The sequence below is a fragment of the Colius striatus genome, chromosome 6 (genome assembly GCF_028858725.1).
Source record: "Colius striatus isolate bColStr4 chromosome 6, bColStr4.1.hap1, whole genome shotgun sequence".
In the NCBI taxonomy this organism is placed as follows: Eukaryota; Metazoa; Chordata; class Aves; order Coliiformes; family Coliidae; genus Colius; species Colius striatus.
The window spans coordinates 161,210-180,592 of NC_084764.1; the positions used below are offsets into that span (position 1 = coordinate 161,210).

At 43.0% G+C, this 19,383-nt stretch overlaps 1 protein-coding gene and 1 long non-coding RNA gene across 7 annotated transcripts in view; one reads left to right on the forward strand and one right to left on the reverse strand.

Moving 5' to 3' along the window:
- Positions 1 to 340: 340 nt before the first annotated feature.
- On the reverse strand, positions 341 to 2,956 carry LOC133625617 (uncharacterized). Its single transcript, XR_009818900.1, has 2 exons — positions 2,493 to 2,956; positions 341 to 2,177 (listed from the first exon to the last, which is right to left on the reverse strand). It is a non-coding gene; the product is annotated as an uncharacterized LOC133625617 (long non-coding RNA).
- The window catches only part of ZFYVE26 (zinc finger FYVE-type containing 26), a 49,185-nt gene continuing 32,673 nt past the window's right edge, over positions 2,872 to 19,383 (forward strand). For 4 of the 6 annotated variants that reach the window (XM_061997847.1, XM_061997843.1, XM_061997846.1 and 1 more), the window contains exons 1-18: positions 2,873 to 2,992; positions 3,449 to 3,661; positions 4,623 to 4,701; positions 5,538 to 5,627; positions 6,163 to 6,715; positions 7,994 to 8,124; positions 8,946 to 9,110; positions 9,356 to 9,444; positions 9,734 to 9,894; positions 12,619 to 12,801; positions 13,378 to 14,031; positions 14,971 to 15,060; positions 15,774 to 15,842; positions 16,416 to 16,567; positions 17,800 to 17,998; positions 18,336 to 18,599; positions 18,782 to 18,901; positions 19,168 to 19,332. In XM_061997847.1, coding sequence (XP_061853831.1) covers positions 3,471 to 3,661; positions 4,623 to 4,701; positions 5,538 to 5,627; positions 6,163 to 6,715; positions 7,994 to 8,124; positions 8,946 to 9,110; positions 9,356 to 9,444; positions 9,734 to 9,894; positions 12,619 to 12,801; positions 13,378 to 14,031; positions 14,971 to 15,060; positions 15,774 to 15,842; positions 16,416 to 16,567; positions 17,800 to 17,998; positions 18,336 to 18,599; positions 18,782 to 18,901; positions 19,168 to 19,332 — 3,355 coding nt within the window. In that variant the 5' untranslated portion in view covers positions 2,873 to 2,992; positions 3,449 to 3,470. Of the gene's footprint in view, positions 2,993 to 3,448; positions 3,662 to 4,622; positions 4,702 to 5,537; positions 5,628 to 6,162; positions 6,716 to 7,993; positions 8,125 to 8,945; positions 9,111 to 9,355; positions 9,445 to 9,733; positions 9,895 to 12,618; positions 12,802 to 13,377; positions 14,032 to 14,970; positions 15,061 to 15,773; positions 15,843 to 16,415; positions 16,568 to 17,799; positions 17,999 to 18,335; positions 18,600 to 18,781; positions 18,902 to 19,167; positions 19,333 to 19,383 lie in introns of all 6 variants that reach the window. The other 2 variants (XM_061997848.1, XM_061997844.1) reach the window with 2 other exon arrangements.

A 19,383-nucleotide genomic window follows, 5' to 3' on the forward strand; every position in this document is an offset into this window, starting at 1 on the left:
GTCGGGAGGTTGGGACATCCCTTTTTTCTATGGTAGCTAGCAACAGGACAAGGAGTAATGGGATGAAGCTGGAACACAAACAGTTCCACTTAAACATAAGAAAAATCTGTTTCACTGTGAGGGTGATGGAGCAGTGGCACAGGCTGCCCAGAGGGGTTGTGGAGTCTCCTTCCTTGGAGGTCTTCAAGAGCCGCCTGGACATGTTCCTATGCGACCTGATCTAGGTGAACCTGCTTCTGCAGATGGGTTGGACTAGATGATCTGTAAAGGTCCCTTCCAACCCCTACCATTCTATGGTTCTATGAAATATGCTGGGGAAGAAAAACTTGTCTACACAAAGTCAGAAAGTAGAGGCATCCTTTATTTGACAACGTGCACCGGAGAGAGGGGAATCACTCCCAAAGAATGGCCGACAAGGCATTAGAATTAACAAATAGTTATCCCCAACATTCTTTTGTTCTTTATTACTCTGCATAAAAGCCTGCTTAGAATTTTTCATTAAATTTACTCTTTACCTTGATGGGTTGTTACTTTTGCATGTTACATCACTCTAATCAATTGGTCCCTTATTACACAAGTTAAACATATTCATAAATATTTCAAAAATGTAAATATGCAAGACCCAAAAAAACCCCAAGAGAAGTCTAACAGGACAGCTAGAAAATTAGACAAAACAGGAGAGCAGGGTGATGCCAACCCTGCCTTCACGTCCACAAATTTTTCCTGCCTTCGACTGAGCCCACATGGGATGCTCCAGCCTTCTGCACCCTCGCTCTCCCCAAAGCCCAACTCCAACTGCCTCACAAGTGAGAATCTCCCAGAACAAAAGAACCATCTGGCTTGAATCTTCCCTATAAAGCACATCAGAACCTCTCCCCAGTCACGTCTCGCTGCGTTGCTCGGTACCCACACTCTTACCTCAGCGTTCACCGGAGCTCAGAGTATTCTGCATACGCAACTCAGAAACCTCCAAACCATCAGAGCACACACCCAGGACAGTCCCAGGAGCAGAATGAATTCCCAGTGGAGCAGCTGTGGCTCATATACCCCTGGTCACACCTGGCATTTACCACCCACACTTGAGCAGGAGAGGGGTGAGCTCTGAACTTTGAACTTACTGCCCCTCTTTTTGGTTTGTTTGGAGTTTTTATCCATCTCCTCACCCCCTTCGCTTTTAAAACCCTCTTTTTACATTTACTTTCTTCCCTTTGACACCTTTCAAATATTCCTTCTCTCAGTGTACTCACTGCTTTGACTTTCTCTGCAAACATTTTACTCTGTCGTTGCTTTCTCTCATTGTTTCTGTTTATTTCAGGCATTAAAATAATTCTGTAAAACATCAGATGGAGTTGTGCAAAATCAGGACTAATTCAGATTGGCTACAAACCATACTATGGCACACAAACTCAGCCATATTTTATGGGGGCAAAAACTCCTTTTAAGGTAAACTATTTCATCTTACAGTAAAAAAAGTCTACCCTATGTTAATAAAACAACCCTACTTTCAATTTATGGCAAAACCCCCTTATTGTACTGCTGTCATGTTTTCAAAGAGCCACTCAGCTACTGGCCGTGTCCTCCCACCCAGCAGGGATGGGGAGGGGAATCCTGAGAAAAAGGTAAAGACTAGGGGGATCAGATAAGAAAAATGTTATCATCTTCAGTCCCCAGAAGAAAAGACTCAGCCTGGGGAAACTTATGGTCAGACCAGGCTACTCAGGGAAGAAAACAGAAAATAATTTAATCCAACACCAACTAAAACATAACCACAAAACATAACCAACGTTAAACAACACAGAGTGGTACAATGATGAACAGTACAACCAGCCCTTTAAGACCACCTCCTCCCCACCCCTCCCCTCTTCCCGAGCTCAGGGCCCTGATCCAGGTGTCTTTATCTCCTCCCCTGCTGAACAGCCCAGGGGGGGCAGGGAATGGGGGTTTCAGTCAGTCAATTCCTGATGGCTTCTGCCATTCGTCTCCCCTCAGGGCAGGCGGCTCCACACCAGTCCTCCCTGCACCTCCACGAAGTCCCACACACAGCAGCCTTACACGGGTAGTTCCAACGCAATAGGCGGAGATTCGGCGAGGATAACGGCACCGCTGCCCATGCGGGCCTGCAGCAAGCGGAGACGCTGGCTCCAGCCAATTAAGAGAAGCGCGGTTGTCGTGAAGTGCTGAAAAGAGCAGAAAAATTAAAGACAAGACAAGAAATTTAAAAAACCCACTCATGTTACAAGAGTAGAAACGAGAGGAGTGAAAACAGTAGTGATGAACAAAGAAAGAAAACGAGCAAAGGAGAAAAGGAGCAGAAAAGGAGAAATGCACCACAGAGAAGTAAGGCAGAATAGCAGCAGGAAAAGAGCAAAGGAGAAAAGCAGGAGAAAAAGGAGCAAAGGAGAAAAGCAGCACAAGAGGAACAAGGCAGATAGGTAGCACAAGAGAAGCAAGGCAGGAAGGCAGCAGAAGAGGAGCAATGAGAATTGTTTCACCGAGAGGTTTGTTCGATGGTGGCTGAGGTCACCCAGCGAGGTGGTAGAGTCCCCATTCCTGGAGACAGCGCAAAGGCGTGTGGCAGCTGACACGCTGAGGGTCACGGGTTTGCCATGGGTGAAGTCCGCGGCTTGGACTCAATGACCTGGACGGTCTTTTCCAACAGAAACGACTCTGATTCCATACAGACCACTGTATATAGTGGGGTATACATATCGGGTTATCCACACCGGCAAGGGAAGAGCAGCTGTCCGTGTGTTCACCGCGGTGTGTGAAGGCACCGAGCGGAGCCTTACGCGGAAGCCAAGCGCGGCGAGGGGCGGGGCCGCCGCTGCCCGGCCGCCCGGGACGAAAATGGCGGGTTGTTTACATCCGGCCCCCGCGAGGCCAATGGGAGCGCGCTCGCCCGCATGCTCAACTGAGGCGGCGCCCAAGATGGCGGCGGAGGGAGATGTTGCCGGGTAGCAACGTACAGCCCAGCCGCGGCCTGCGCCGACAGGTAATGCGCGCCGCGCCGCTAGCGGGCCCTGGCGGCTGCCGGGTCGGGCCGCTCCTGGCTATAGAGGGAGGGAGGGAGGGAGAAGTCGCAGGTGGGTGCGCGGCAGGGAGCGCGGCCCGGGGCGAGCTGCCGCCGCCGCCCGCAGAGACGATCGCTCCCCGCCGCCGCCCGCAGAGACGATCGCTCCCCGCCGCCGCCCGCAGACACGATCGCTCCCCGGCGGGCCGCGAGGGGAACGGCGGGAGCATCCCGCGGGTGCTGGAGCTGCGCTACGCGGGGCCGAGCGGCGGCCGTGCTGTCAGCCCGCGCTGTCCTGCGGGAGGCACCCCCTCGGAGCCCGGCCTGGGCCCGAAGCCCGGGGTGAAGAACTCTCGGGGTGATGGACTAACTAAATCGGGGCTGGTGCTCCAGCGCGGCCTTACGGCATCCACCGTCACCTATGTCTCCCCGCCCCAGGTGTCCTTCTCGTCCCGGGAAGATGCATGCGTTTGGAAAAGAAGCAGTGGTATCTCTGGAGCGGCTCTTGGGGTTTTTCTGCGAGTGCGTACGGCGTGGCGACTGGGAGCTCGCGCGGGCCTGTGTGCCTCAGCTGAGCCGGTGTCAGGGGGGTGTCCCTGAGAAGGTGGAAGCAGTTCTTCAGGCGCTGGTAGCTTGTCCCGAGGGGGTGAGGTAAGTGAGGTACTGTTTTGAGTTCGATAGGCTTGAGCCTGAAAGGAGGAACAATTAGTCTAGTGATGACCGTGGGAGACAGGTACTCTTGGAAACAGGACTTACTTCGGTGATGAGATGGATTGGATGTGTTTATATGTGCTGTTATCTGAACCGTAGCACACCTTATCACTGCCCAAGTGCACAGCAGGCTGCCCAGACCACTGGAAAAATGACCTATGTTCGTTTAAGCAGTTGACATGTTGATTGATACAAGGTTAAAAATATTTGGAAGTATTTCAGAATCGGTTTTATTAGGCTTTACTGAAAGATTAGAAGGAGGAGGAACATCTCCTGAATTTGTCTTTCTTTGGCACTGAGCTTATGTTAATTTAGAAGTGTGTTCCTTAGCTGTGTATGTTTTGGAATGTGTGTAGACGTACTGGACCATGTGAAAAGCTAATGGGAATTAGCAGTGTTCTTTGCTTAATTAGCATGTTAATTCACTTTTCGTTTGGACATAGAGCTGCATTTGTGCTCCTGTGACCTAAACCCTAGTTTCACTTCTATTTTTGTTGAGTAGAACTAGATAGAACAGGAAATAGCAGTGTCTGGCAAGTGGTCAGATACCAGAAAATCTACTGAGGTGCTCAGAGAGGACTGTACAGACTGAAGGTTACACCAGAAGTACACTTCTTTATTTTGAGGTGGAGAACTGTGTCAGTAGTGTTGATATTTGACAGATCTAAAAGCAGTTACTTGCACAGCAGAAATCGTGGAGTTAATGTGTAAGCAGTACCAATATTCTAGTTCCTCTCCGTTCTTATCTCATCTGGCTCACCTTCAGCTGTTCAGTCACCCTTGGGTTTGTCTTACACAAAGAAATACAAAAATCAGAATTACCCGTGACAGTGTTTTCCTGGATCTTGGGTGTGGGAATGACTACTGTGTAATACAATGTGTGTGCTTATTGCTTTTGTAGTTGGAGACAGAACTCTAGTCCGTGGAGAACTGCATGGCTTTGGCTTCTTGTGCTGGAAAAATGGCTTGCCACAAATCAGGTACAGAAACACCTATCTGACTTCCAAGTGTGACTTAAAGCTCTGACTTCCAAGTGCCAAGTGTCTGGTTAGTTGCTTGTTTAAATCTAGACTTTCTGATGTTTTATGGAATTAAGTTCTCAGAGATGCTGGAGAGGTGCATTACTCTTGCTTTCACAAACTTGTCAGGAAACAACAGTTAATCTTCACCACACTGGAAAGAAAACTGATATTTTTTGGTTTTGTTCAGGTAACAGAAGTTGGCTTTTTAGCATGGAGCATTTCTGCAAAATAAAAATGTATCAAAGTATAAACGTATCAACTTTTGCATGTGTGTAGCACCCTTCTTGCATTAAAGATGGAATAGCGCAGACATAGATGAGTCTTTATAAGCTTCAGAAGGTGAGGAATATGCTTGCTGTATTGCTGCTTTCAGACAGATTGGTGCAGTATGTTTCCTGAGTGAAGGAGAAACTAGTCTTTTTCCCTTTTGTTTTTAATTGACACACTGGGATGTGTAGTCAGACTTGTTAAAAAAAATTCATTTGTTCTTGTCACTACTTAGACTGGCATTTTTTGTTTACCCTCTGAGGAAAGATGTCTCTAATTGGGATTGTAGTTCCTGAAAAAGTGGCACTTGTCTCCGTTTCCAAATGTGTAGACCAATGGAATCCACTGCTAAGCGGGCAGAACATAACTGGAGTAACTTCTTTAGTTGAGAATTAGGTATCATCAGGGAGATACTTCAGTCTGCCTCAAAATGTTAATGAAACAGCTAAGATTAGGTTTACGTGGTAATATAAATGAGTACAAGTTTTACTGGCCAATGGCTTTGCCATTTTCTGATACTGTTTCAGAAAAATGTTCCAGTTGCTCTCCACAGAGAAACTGAATTTTTATTGTTCTTGGAAGAACTACAGAAAGATGTCTCTGAGGAAGTCCTAAAGGTGAGCTCCTTAGTATGCCCTGCTGCTTCACTTATGTAGACTGTCCAGTCTGGGTTTGCTTCCTACTAATGTGCCTGCCTGAGCTGCCAATTATTAATTTTCTATGCAACTGAAAGAGACTGTCATTCGGATCCCTCTCTGAAGTTAATCCCCTGTGCTTGCGAGCGATTCCTCTGGCTAGAGAGGACAATGTAGGCAGGCAAGGAACAAGGTTTTTCACATGGTCTTTCTATCACTCTTCAGTCCTGACTGTAGCTAATTGCCACAGTCTTGTATCTACAGGCACCTTTAGTAATCGTAAAGCCAAACCTTACTGTGAGCCAAAATAAACCATAGTCAGGAAGCACATTTTAAAGTATGGGTTTCTTCTTCCTCCTAAGATCTTAATTTTAATCTCCTTGGCACCCCTTTGCCCTTATTAATAGATTTCAATGTGAATGTTCCTTCTTATTTTCAAGTTTCTCCTATTTTAAAAGTAATTTATTTCATATTTTTGATAGATTCTGAAAGGCTTACTCTTTTATTTCTCCACCAGGAGCTGTTTGAAGCATTTGAGTGCACCCAGAACAAGCACATCACAGATAGGAAAACAAGAGATGACTGCTCTCACAGATTCAGTTTGGATGTTGTTTCAGCTCTCCGGAAGCTTTTGCTGCGGGCTCCCCAGAGGGCAAAAGCTCTACTGGAGTTCTTCCAGGGGGAACAAGGCACACACAGCTTCTCGCTCCAGCAGTATTGCTCTCTACAAAACATCTTTGTTGATTTTCTTCGTGACTCCTTGAAATCTCTGCAGAGACTTCAGTGCAGTTCTGAGACTTCAGCTGAACTAAATCAAAGAGAATTAGTAGACACAATTTACACCACTCTTAGCATAGTGACTTTTGAGGTGGAGCATCAGGCAGAGGAAGTGCGACACCTATTCAGGGAGCTCTTGGATGTATGCTGGGCTGAGGGAAGCCCTCTGAGGGAGGAGAAGCTGCTAAGCTGTCTGCTGAGGAAACAGAGCCATGGTCTGATAAGCCTATATAGCAGTGTACTCATAGAGAGAACAAAAGAAAAATTCCTGGTGTTAAAATTGATACACAGAGGTTTGTTTTAACATTTTGCTTCATTTTCAGTTATTGTCTAACAGTCTTTGAGGCATTTAACAGGCAAGCTGTCAGGAAGTCAGCAGTGTTCCTCCTGAGGTGACTTCACAAGCCATGGAGTCTTACAAAAGCTGATGCTAAGATGAATTAAAGCAAGGAATTGACATAAGAACCCCAGGACTCTCCCTACTTTTCTGCAGTCTGTGCTGTGTTCTTTTTTTGAGCACTACCACCCCTTGTTGTGCTCTTTCAATGTACTCAGCATTTCTCCTGCTGAAGGTCTCATTTGTAACTAGAAAATTGAGTCTTCGTGTGCATATCAAGTTTTTATTGGTTCAGCTCCGGCTTCAGGTCATCTGTATTGGAGGATGTTTCATTTCAGGCCAGGAACACAGCTACCTCAGTAATCCCAAAATGATCAGATGGCTTAATAGTGAAAAGGAAAACTAGGTATGGAAGGAGATGTGGAGTTGGGCTAGTATCCCAACTGGAAAGAAGATGCAATTTGATTATCTGCCTGCTTGCCTGACCTCAGTTATTGGATTTGTACAGGCTGTAATTTTACAGCTTCTGTCTAGCTCCCTGTGACTGGTGCATTTAGTTGAGGAATAGCAAGTGGTGCCTACGCAAGGAGAGAAAAGCCAGAACACCTGCCATCTATCTTTTGCTCGCTTTGTACACTGAGGTATAGGTCAGTGAGGTTTGCATCCTCTCTCCTTCCTTCATTCATGCAGATTGCTGAAGGGAAGTTTGGGTTGATGTGGCAGACTGGCATTTCTGGCAAGAGCTACAGTTAGTGTTTCCTTGTGGGGAAAGAGAAATGGAGGTATGGATGCCTTCACTCTCAGTGGGAGTAGTTCAGTTCTCCTTTTGCACAGATCTGAGAAGTTCTTGTGCTGGAGAAGCCTCTGCTAAGACCCTGCAAAGCATCACAATGTCTCAGAGTACCAGTGGGAATTCCTGCAACATACAGATAAGCTGTGTACAACTGTAGAAAGAAAGGCAGCATGACCTCAGCTCATGCAAAGAACTTGTGTACTCAGTAGGCTCTTGGTACCTTAACAGCTGTCCAGTTTCCTGGATTTTTGCCTGTTATGCTTATTTTCTGTCACATTTCTCTTTGGCTTTCTTCTTGTCAGTCTGAACCATTAATGTGTAACAGATGGTTAATATTTGAGGAACTGTTGGGTGTTTCTCAGTTTAAATTAATAGCAACTGTGCTTCTTTCAGAGGTAACCTTTCTGTACTGGAAGGTAATCTTGCTGTTGTGTTTTTTAGGTTCATCTGAGCAGCTGGATACAGAACGAACTGTTATGAGTTTGTTCTCAGATCCCAAAGAGGCTCCGTCTTGGAAGACAGCCTATTTGTACTGCTTGAGCAGCAGCAAGCACTTTCTGGAACAGGTTCTGGTATGGCCATAAAATCATTAAGAAGGAAGCCCAATGGTGGCGAAAGTCAGTCCCTGTATTGCACACACCATGGTAGTGCATAGAAGCATTTAGCATTCAGATAGTCTATACTAGGGGTCTTGGTTTGTAGGAACAAGGAGGTAACTGGTGATAAATCCCCTCCTTTCAGCTGTGCAGTGAGCTCAGAATATTCAGTGAGATTTTTGTAACGGCTTACTGCATGCAGCCTGAAGATTAAATCTTAAGGATTTAAGAGGTTGTGTGTTCTGCTTGTGTTTGTGTTGATTATGCCACTTGATCTACCTCATGACCTTGTTGTTTTCTGATGCTGGTAGACTTGGGGCAGTGAAACTAGTTTGCACAGCAAAGTCTGTGTTTTAAAGAGGTTGAAGACCTGGTGGAAAATAACTCTGGTATGAAATGATTTGGCTATATTTACAGAGATATAAGATGTACGATGCAAGTAGACAGTCACTGTTAAAATGCGAGTTTTTAAGGTTGGACATATTTCCACCTCTAAATAATATTCAGTTTTATTACATGATGCCCTTGACAGAGACATAATCAATAGAAAGAATATAAAGATAATGTAGTAAGGGAATGTGAGTTGCCTCTTTGTAGGCATTTGACATGATATGTTTTTTCCTCATGACAGTCTTAATAAAGAGTTACCTCATGGCTTGGAAAACAGAAGTTTAGGTTAGTTATAGAAGAAAAACTTCGCTATTTTAGTAAAGCTAGTTATTGAAATGGCTTCTCACTTAATCTGGTAGTCATTATGGGTCTCTGTGTTTTGGAAAGATAAATGTTTTGTTTTCTAGGTGACTGCATTAACTTTCCTGAAAAGAGAAGACTACTCAGGCCTGAAGAGCTTGTTGAGGAGAGAATTCAAGCCCCTTAGCCGTCTCTTGGTATTGCTAGGATGGACTCATTGTCAAAGCTTGGAATCAGCGAAAACATTGCTGTGGACTTTTCACAAAACTCAGGTAAACCAGCAGAAAGCAAGTGGGAGTATCTCAGCCTGAGACCAGATAATGCAGTTTGTTTGCAAAAAATAAAAAGGAGTAAACCCAGGGATTTTGCAGTGAGAATGTTAATCCTTCTCAAAATGGAATTAAAAAAGCTAAGATGTTAGAGTTGTGTGCAGGTAACATTATTGGACACTTGCCTTCTGACTGTCTGACTTGAGGATTTGTTGTAGAGGGATTTTTTTATTTGTCTTTCCATTTAGGATCTGTGCAATGATTCAGTATTGAAAGATTTCTGTGATGGCCTGTGGGCTCAGGTGGAAGTCCTTGAATGGTGCATACAGCAAAACAGGTACATTTGATCAGAAGGACTTTTTCTCAAACTGTCTTGTCAGACCTGCCTGTTAGTCAATTTATGTATGCAAGTAGAACTTGTGTTCTTTTTTGTGAGTCTTGGCTGATCATCTCTTAGTGACTGTATATCACAAGCTCTAAAAATTGCTTCTTGGGCATTAATGATGCTATTTGGTTTTCTTTTTGACTGGCTTTGGTTAAATCAGAATTAAAGTTTGAGAGTCTTTAAACGTGGTTGAGAGACCTAAATCTGTTTGTACCACCTCTTTCTTTGTTCTCTCTTGCAGTATTACTATCCCAAGGAAGGTTCTTTTGCAACACTTGCACAGTCTAGATTGTCACACTGCAGTGTACTCCCTTCATCATCTCACTAATCTTCTGGCACTGAACGAAGACGATGCTATTGATCTGCTCCAGAAAGTTCCTGCTAGAGACCAACAGATGCAGGGTAAATTTGTAGGACTGTGAGAACAACACTGATTCATTGAGTTTACGCTGCTCAGTATTTCTGCTAGGAAGAATCTGTTCTTTTGACCCACTTCTCTAGATAAGGAAGATAGCATTTATCAGCTGCTTCATGGAAGAAAACTAGAGGGCACGTGGAAGTTATTTTGTAATCCTTTTAGGGAGTCTCCCAAGAAAGAGTTGTGAGATCTTTTCGATCTTACAAGGACAGATTTCTGAAAAAGCTTTCTCAAAATGGTAACAAGTCTTCATCATGCTCGTAAGATTGTTTCCCCATTGTAACTTGCATACTCCATAGTACCCTTAGCCTGAAAAGCAAGCGTGTGTTTTGGATTTTAGCCGTCTGTGCATTTAAATGTAAAGTCCAAGAACAAAGCCAGATGAAATTAACAGTATCTCATACTACATCTTCATCTTGGAAATATACAAAATGGTGTGGTTCTTTTTCTGATATTAAGTTCAACCAAATCTACTTTAATATTCAAGTCACTAAGGCTTACCTACATCCCCCTTGCCTTGCTTCTCTCACTTCACCGCATTCCACTTTGGTTCCTAAAATAGCTGAGATTACTAAGCACATCACTTAGAAATGACTCTCGTTTTACATGCTTTTGGTTGTGGCCTATGTCCAGGTTCAGCTGCTACTATTTTAATGCTGTTTTCTGATGAGGCCTTTTAATAATGATACAGAAGCTCGGTCTTCCTGTATGTACTGAAACCTAAGAAGCTGTATTTTTTCTGAGCCTTATTCCTTCTAAGAATGGAAATTTTTGTTTGTGTAATTATGACCTGAGTTGCCTGGAGATCTCTCAGTGATAGATCTTGCACAGATTGTCCATCTTCCTTAGTAGGAAGCAGTTTTCTCTCCTCCCAGTATAATATTGTTAAGATGTTCGTTTCCAGTCCTATTTTCACAGGTTTTGTTGTTAAAATTACCATGATGATTGTCTTGAATAGTCTTAAATGATGTAATGATTGAGATTCTGTATAGATCTCTGGTTTCAGTGTCCTGCTTTCTGAAATTGGTTTGTTGTTTCTGATGTTTGGGTGTTTTTTCTGTAATCACTTCTTGCATTTTCATTCTTTTCTGCTGAAATTCTGTCCAAACCTTTCAGAAACAGGAAGACGCAGTGCCATCATATCTTCTGAGAGTTGCATGGCGGTAGCAAAAGAACTCTAGCTGTGATTTTTCTGCTTTTTTCGGATCACTTTAATTTACAGAACTAGTTAATGGAAGACAAGTCCTCCCTCTTTTCAGACCAGTGTCTTTTCAGACACAATTTAATAGAATTTAATTTAAAAAAAAAAAAACACCTATTTTGAAACTTAAAGGGAGGAGTTGTGAAGTTTTGGTTTGTCTAACTCAGTGATGTTAGCAGGCCTTTTTCTCCCTTTGTCTGCCTTCTTTCTGACAGAAACCTGTCAGCTGCAGTAGGGAAACTGAAGTAGTGGTACTGGTAGAAGTGTTGTGTTCGGGCAGCCCTCAGATCAGTCACACTGTTGAAAGGAATGATGTACAGAAATTTCCTCGTACATTACAGGATTCAAGAATGAGGTGTTAGTATTTCTGGCATAGATAAAACAAGTGCTTATAGTTAAAGGGTATTTGTTCAATACAAGGAGAGGGGTTGGTTTTGATCTAAGTACTGACACGGACTCCCTGCATTCAAGTCTTTCCACAGGGGAGGCAAAAGTGTATTAAACTTGCATTTGAATACCAGTGTGTGTCTTATAGTACCAGTGCTTTGTTGAAAGAAAATAATAATGACTAATGCTTCCCCTGAGTGAAAATAGGCAGATGGGTCATCTGCCGCTTAGAGAAGAGCATAGGATAGTGGATTCAAGCACTAATTTATCACTTTCTGGGGTTTTGGGGATTTTCTTTTATTTGTTTTTTAAACTTTGTTAATAGTTGGATCATTCATCTCAATGCAGCGTAACAGAATACATGACTATACAGTGTTCCTGGGTGAAGGGGATGATGGTGTGACTTTTATGTCATTGGCGGCTTTGTTGTTCTCTTGTACTCAGAAGGATTAACATCTCTCCCACGTGATACCTTCTTTCCTCAACAAAGGAAAAGGGGGAAGGAGTTGGTGTAGTATGTCTATGTGTTGTCTTTATCATAAATGTGTGAAGGAAACTGTGGGACTGTGCTTCAGTCAGTTATAGATTATATATTATCTGCATGGCCGACCCTTGGGGACAGAAGCAACCATGACGTCTGTTATTAGTACCTATGTGTAGAGGCAGTGGTACTGTATTCTCACTATGGTCTCAGCTAGCCTACATTATCTCTCTACTTAGCTACTGTGTAATAGAACATAAATTTTAAGGTGCTGGAACAAGAAAGAGTTGGTCTCTGTGTTGTAAAAGCAGCAATGCAGCTTAAATACGTGGCTCGTTGTGAGCAGACTGGTCATTCTGTGCTGTAGCCTGGTTCTGTAGGACAAATTCACAGAAAAGTTCCTTTTCAGAGGGGATCCAGGCCTGACTTTTCTGTGCCTATCTGTTATGTGTTGTTTCAGGGTTTGTTTTGGTTTTGTTTTTTCTGAATGTTGTGAAGTTACAGTGAGAGCAAAGCTAGGGTGGAGGTGTGCAAAGACTGGATAAATATTGCTGTGTGGGAACTGGCAACTGCAGGAGAAAAGTAATTTGTTTTCTTTTCTGTCTCCTACCCACTTACCACCCTTCTTTTCCTCCCCAGCAGCAACAGCCCCCAGTGCCCTGAGCCAGCAGCGTGACCTGGCGCTCTTCCGGGCCTTCTGCGCCATGAAGTACGCGGTCTATGCTCTCTGTGTGAATGCACACCAGCATGCCAAGTGCAAGCACTGCCCACCCAGCCTGACTGCTCACAGCCACAAAGACACAACTGATGGACAGCCAGCAGGTGATTGGCCTCCTTTCTCAGTACTTCTCTGTTTGCTGGGCTCTGAATTGCCACCTGGTATTGGGACAGTCCTGCACCCTGTGTATATACCATGTTTTTATTCACTGTGCTCAGAATGCTTTGCAAACAAGCATACTGACATTTGTTTGAGCTGTTGTTACTGTTAGTAATAAAGGTATGAGTAAACTACCTGCCTGGTTCTAAAACATTTGAGATAATGACATTAAAAATACGATTCCAAAAGAAGGTGATATTAGATATGGGATGGTAGTGGCAGGGATGCTATTCTAAGAGCTTATGATTTCCCAGAGCTAAAACTGATTTAATGGGTGTAATCTGAGTTTTGCACATCAATTGCAGAAGGTTTGACATTGGACATTACTGGGAGGAAGGAGGCACACAGCCTTTTTAAAAAGTAAAATGTTGGATGTATATTGACTTGATTTGTGGAGGAATTATTGTCTCTGAGCCCCTGGGAGTTTCCTCTTCTAAGATTTTCTTAAGGAGCAAAGGTTGGAGGAAGGAGCACCTGGAAAGTGTGGTAAATAGTCTTTATTTTTTGTTTTAATTATACAGGTTGCTCTTCAGTATTTCCTCAGTACCTTGTGAAGTGTAAGCAGTACTTAAGGAGCATTCCTGCCCCCCTGCGCCTGGAGGTTATGGAGAACATCTTCTCCTTGCTTTTTGTTTCCTACAGTGACCTCCATGCTGAGACCCTTCTACCTGAGGACTATGCAGAGGATGATGATCTTGACAAAAAGACTGCTAGTCTGAGTGCAGAAGGCAGTGCTAGTCGAAAGTCTTCCACCTCAGAAAGCCCACAGCGCTTAATGGAGACCGAAAAGAAATTAGAGGGGCATCTGCTGGCTGCTCAGACAGTTCACACACATACCCAGCATCTTCATGACTCAGTGCTGGGTAGCAAAAGCTGTGAAACCTCTGGGCTGAGCCACCTGGATCTGAAACATTTTACCAGTGGCGTTACTGGGTTTTTAGTGGATGATGTAGCCATGGATGGTTTTCTCACATTACTTCTCAGCCACCTGGAAGAAATTCAGAGTTCTCTCCCATGGGACTCCAGTAATGTGCCTCACAAAGAGCTAGAGCTTGCTGAATGCTTGAACCTTTCTGCAGGCAGAGATGCCTTTGGAAGTCGCGTGTTACAGTTTTCCAAATACCTTTCTGAAGCTCACTGGCGATTCAAGGTGGTGATGAGTAACAGGAATACAGGTAGGCTTTGTATTTGGCACTTAATGTTGTATTTATTGACACTATTCTGCTACAGCTGTCCTGTGCTCTTGAGAGTAAGTTCCCTGAGCGTCTTTCTGAGGGAGCATGTTTTGGCAGATGTTAGGAGAGCGGCATACTTGGAGATCTCCTGGTTCTTGCACCATTCTCTATTAGGAGTCTTCTCTGTTCTAACTGGAAAGTTTGGGTTTTCTTCTTTTTTCCCTTCCCTTTGTGGACACACCGCAGTGCAGTGACATGAAGGGGCGTGTTTGTGTGTGATCCAGTGCAAGCCAGATAGACTCAGCTCATTCATGGATAGAGTTGATTAAGCTTCATCTGAAAACCTTAGGAACATGTGTCAGAGAAAGTTGGAAGTGTTCTGGGATGCAGACCACTCTACAGGAGCAGCTATAACAATGGACTCAGGAACCTATTTCCCACCCTCCCTCAGCTGTTAACTCAGTCAAGGTTCATACTACTCTGAATTAATGAAGAACCCAGTTGTTTCAGCAAAACCTTAATGACAAATCAAACTCTCTCTTTTACTATTTTACTCTTTTCACCTTTTTTCCATCTCCTTACCTACTTGGGCTATACCTGTTTTTCTGTATCACTAGAGTCACAGATTCATGGTAGGTTGGAAAAGGCACTTAGTACTCATCAGAGATCTGTAGAAGGTATGGTACATTCTGAGCAACATTGGATGTGGATGTGAAAACGACAGTGTTAGTTGAATTGCTTCAAAATTACTTCAAGGTGTTGGTTTAAACTTCATTGCAGAAGAGCTCTGAGCTGAGATCAACTGTGTTTCCTTTGGAGGTTGGCCATCATAGTTCTACCTGTGTAAATGTGCTGATGGATTGTTTAAGGTAGTCAAGTTGACTGCTTATGGTCTCTCCAGCTATTTGGTAATTTTTTTTTTGCCTAAATGTTTCACAGAACATCAGCTTGCAGCTTCCAGGAGATACTGCTCTTTAATCAGGTGCTCCAGCTTTAAGAAACGAAGTAGATCTCAAAGGTACAAGACAGGTGAGTTGAAAGTGACTTGGAAAAGACATCTCTGAAATAGGTGCTGTTTTACTGAGCTCATAGCTGAATGCAATTAGCTTAAATAGACAAAGAATAGAGAACTAGATTTATTTCCTTCAGTTTTCTAATTGCTTTGGAGTGTCTTAGTCCAGTTCCGCTTGGATTGAGGTTTTCCTAAAGCTCACCTGCACAAAGATAATTAACTTTAAATTTAGGTAAGAGGATAACTTCTTTCATATATAGTCTGATTTAGGGCAAGGGAGAATTTTGCAACTACAGTAAGAGTTCTTCCCTGTCTCCATTGTATTCAATGACTGTTTGGTATCTTAATTTCCATCGCAGTAGTATCTAGGATGTGAATGTATAGGAATTTGTGGCTTAAGCTGGCAACCTGAGGAGAAAGTTCCTCTCACCTTTTTGCTATTTATCCATTGTAAGGTATGTCTAGTTCTGGAGTGGGATGTTCCAAAATAAGAAACTTTAAAGCATCTGACATGAGTCGGTGGTGGGTCACCGCAACTTAGTCTCTTGCCTAGCATTTTCTTCAAATCATCAGTTTTTGCATGGATCATAGCCATCAGTGATGGCTCACCTGCAAGATATTCTTGAAGGTCTCTTGTAGTTGCCTGATCTGTTGTTTGCGGTAAATTTTAATTATCTTGTTTAGAAAAAAGTGCATTTAACCTGCTGGTTTTGACTTGTTTCTATTTTAGATGGGAAAGAGGAAGCTTCCAGTGCATCATTAGAAACTACAAGTAGTGAGCTAAGCACCAGCACCTCAGGTATTCAGCCACAAAAGTGATGTTTCTTTGTCTTGTTGATGTGCATGATGAAGTATTTGCTTCACTCGTTAAAGTGGATTACTTCTGTGTGCAGGGCAGAATTAGAACTTTTCACTCCTCAGAGTTCCAGTTTTTGGCTGACTTTTCTTTTTTTCTAGTTAGGATAGTAATAGATCTCTTCTGGAATAAGAAAATTAGATTTTTCTTGATATTTTTGACTTGCAAAGGAAACAATATGCAGTGCAGTGAAGCAAACCATCAAAAAAGCTTATAGACTGGTAGCCACATAATCTAAAACATGCTTGGGTATGCTAAATTGATTTGATAGGTCCAATACTTAAGACTTCTCCCTTTGTCCATATTGAACCAGTGCCCCAGCATTGCATCCACAGTGTTACATTTGGATGAGTTCAGTGAAATGTTGTCATCATTTTGAACAAGATGTTTATGTCGACATCTTCACTCGTGAGTGGTGATACATGTTTGTGTTCAGTGTGAGGAACTGTTACCTGATAGTTGGCTGTTAAAAAAGTTTTTTTCCATAACAGCAGGGTGATTCATTCTGTTTTGCAGAGGGAAGTACCAGTAATGTGTCTGGCTCCAGTGGTGTGGAAAGCAGGGTGAGACCACTTCAGCAAAACCCTCTCATTCCAATGATGCTTTCCCCACCGGAATCACTGTTAGTGTCTTGTGTTTTGAGAGGAAACTTTGTAGAAGCCCATCAGGTAAATGAGTTGCGTAACTAAAAGTCTGGTTTGGTATTAATGGTTGTGGTTGGGATAGCTGATGAAATTCGTGCTTCTGCATTAGCAAATAGAGGGCTGAAGCATCTCATAACAAGTGAAAGAATAAAGGTATCTCAGAGGGGGCTGGATGGGTTTTTCCATGTTATATAAACATGCTTTCTCTAAACTTGGGTTTGCCAAGTGTGACAGTGTTTAAAAGCTGGCCAAGCTTAGTGTTTCAGCTGAGTGAAGAAAAGAGCTCTTGTGAAGCCTTATCTGAACTGCAGCATCTGAGCTGCTTGCTTTAGTCGGTGAGTCAAAACTGTGACACTCAGAGGCTTGAAAGCTTGGCAGGTGATTACGTTTCTTTGAGGCTAAATTCACCCTGCTGAGAACAAGAGAGACAGAAAGACTGGAAGCTGACAGTCTGTGCAGTTGCAGTTCTTGCTCCCACACAGCTGTGTGTACCATTCTCTGTCGGGCTTTTGGGCTGATGCTCTGAAAAAGCATCTTGAAGGTGCATCAGTGACTGGATCCTCCGCAAAAAGCAGTGACTTGGCTGAGTTTCAGATAGTGATACTGAAGCAGTTCATAGCATTCAAGGATTACCTTAGCAACAGGTTACTGTTCAACTGATCAGTTGTTTTTGATGTCAAGTATGCCACTTCATCTTTTCCCTACTTACAGGGCCAAAAGAAGCATTTTGTTTTGCTTTGTTACTTTTATTTTCAGTACTGCCAGTGATAAAGGATTGAAGCTTGACTTGTGTTCTGTTGTTGGTTTGATAATAGAAACTTGCACAGCTATGTTTGTATCTACTGTTATTAAATTTCTCGAAGGTATTCCTTGCTTAATAAGAGTTTGTTTAAAATAGTTAACTTTGAAGGCTGAGCTTTGTAGATGCCTCCTGTTACACAGTGTGTTGAAATCATGAAGAGTCACTCCGAAAGCAGTGATTTAGGAAAATTGATTCAACTCTAGCCTTGCAGCAAGTAAGCGCTGAGCTTTATGGAAGTAGTTGAACAATGTCTCTTAAGGTCTTGTATTTTTCAGGCACTTAAAACTCTGTACAAAAAACCCCACCATTTCAGCCTGCTGTGGCTGTGGGGGTGTTTTTGTCGAAATACCTGGTTTTTTTTATTCTCCCACCTCTAAAAACTCCCAAATCATTTTGACCTTTGGAAACTTCTTTTGGTGTGCTCTGTAATTACATCTATGGTTATTTTTGAAAGGTGGCTTTGATGTTTAATCTGAATACTTCACCTTGCTATGGTGAATTGGTTTTCATGGAGCGCTACCAAGAGGCGGTACGAGAAATGGCAAGAGTGGAGCACAACATCGAGAATCAAGCATCCGACGGTACCGGAAGCATCAGGAAATCTGGCAGTGGCCGTTCCACACTGCAAGCAATTGGGAATGCAGCAGCAGCCGGTAAGGACTGGGTTTGTTGAGTCCTTCTCATAAAAGGTAAGGGAGAATTGGAAAACAGGAGAAAGCAATTTCTATACTGTCATAGTGAGTGCAACAGTTGTTCAGAAGACTTAAGTGGCAGTTTTTTAACTTAAAAGGAGGCTCAAAATGCTGTAATTTGTTGTCAACACCCAATTGATGGACCAGTTAGTTTTATCCATGTTGCAGTAGTTTGTCCACGAAGCAGCCCACCTATTGAATTCTTTTCCTTAAAGATTAGATAATAACTATCCATGACAGAATCTGAGATAAATATACCTGTGTAATTAGTAATTGTGTGTTTTGCTGATGCACGTAGGTATGGTGTTTTACTCCATCTCGGATGTTACTGATAAGTTGCTTGCAACTTCTGGAAGTCTTGCCCCTATTCTGCAAGAAAACTTCTGGATCAGCAACATCCAGCTGGAGCATGGTGATCCCCTGTGGGAAGTCCTTGAGGACCTCAGTCCTTCAGCAATGGCAGCATTTGACCTAGCTTGTACTCAGTGCCATCTTTGGAAGACGTGCAAACAGCTTTTGGAAACAGCAGAAAGACGACTCTACAGCAGCCTTGAAACCCGGGGTAGGCTTTTGATTTTTGTGTTTATCAACATGGGCCTGGGAGCAGAAAATGCCTCTCCATGCTGTGTGGTTTCTGCTAACACAAATCTTACTTAGATCTCATTTTGCACTTTCATGTTAGTTTCTCCTTTTTCCCTTCCTCTGACTTTTATTTTATCCCCTTTTACACGGTGACTTTTCCAGGCCACCGACCCGACTTTGTTTTACTGCAATCTGAAGGTGTAAAAGGTTTCCCAGCAGTTCTCCAGCAAATAAGTAAAATTCTCAACTACTCCTGTACATCACAAGGGCCGTCCAAGCAAGGTAGTATCCTTTGCTGGTAAGACTTTCTGTTGAAATGTGCTTAAATCCAAGTATTGCCTTCTGTTGCAATGGAAATTTGAACTTTTCATATTTTAGCTGTTCTTAAAAGAAAAAAAAAGTGGAAGGGCAAGGTCGATTCTGATTAAACTGAAACACATTGAATTTGGCAGACTAGTAGTATTATATACAGTTTTTGTTCTGTGGGCTTTTTTCTGTGGAAAAATATTTCTGTCTTCCTTATAATTGCTGTTTCTTTCTCTTTGTAGAGGTCTCAGATGAGAAAATAGGGAGTAATTTTCGATGCAGTATTGTAGACTTTCTTCAAGCGTGCTGCCCTGCCTTGACTGAAGAAAGTATTTTTAATGAAATTGTTTTATCACAAAATCTGGATCAAATCTTGAAAGCACTGACACATGTTGAACATTCTGTGGGTGAGTTATTTTTGTGGTCATGAAGACAAATGGATTGAGATTTTTGTTTGA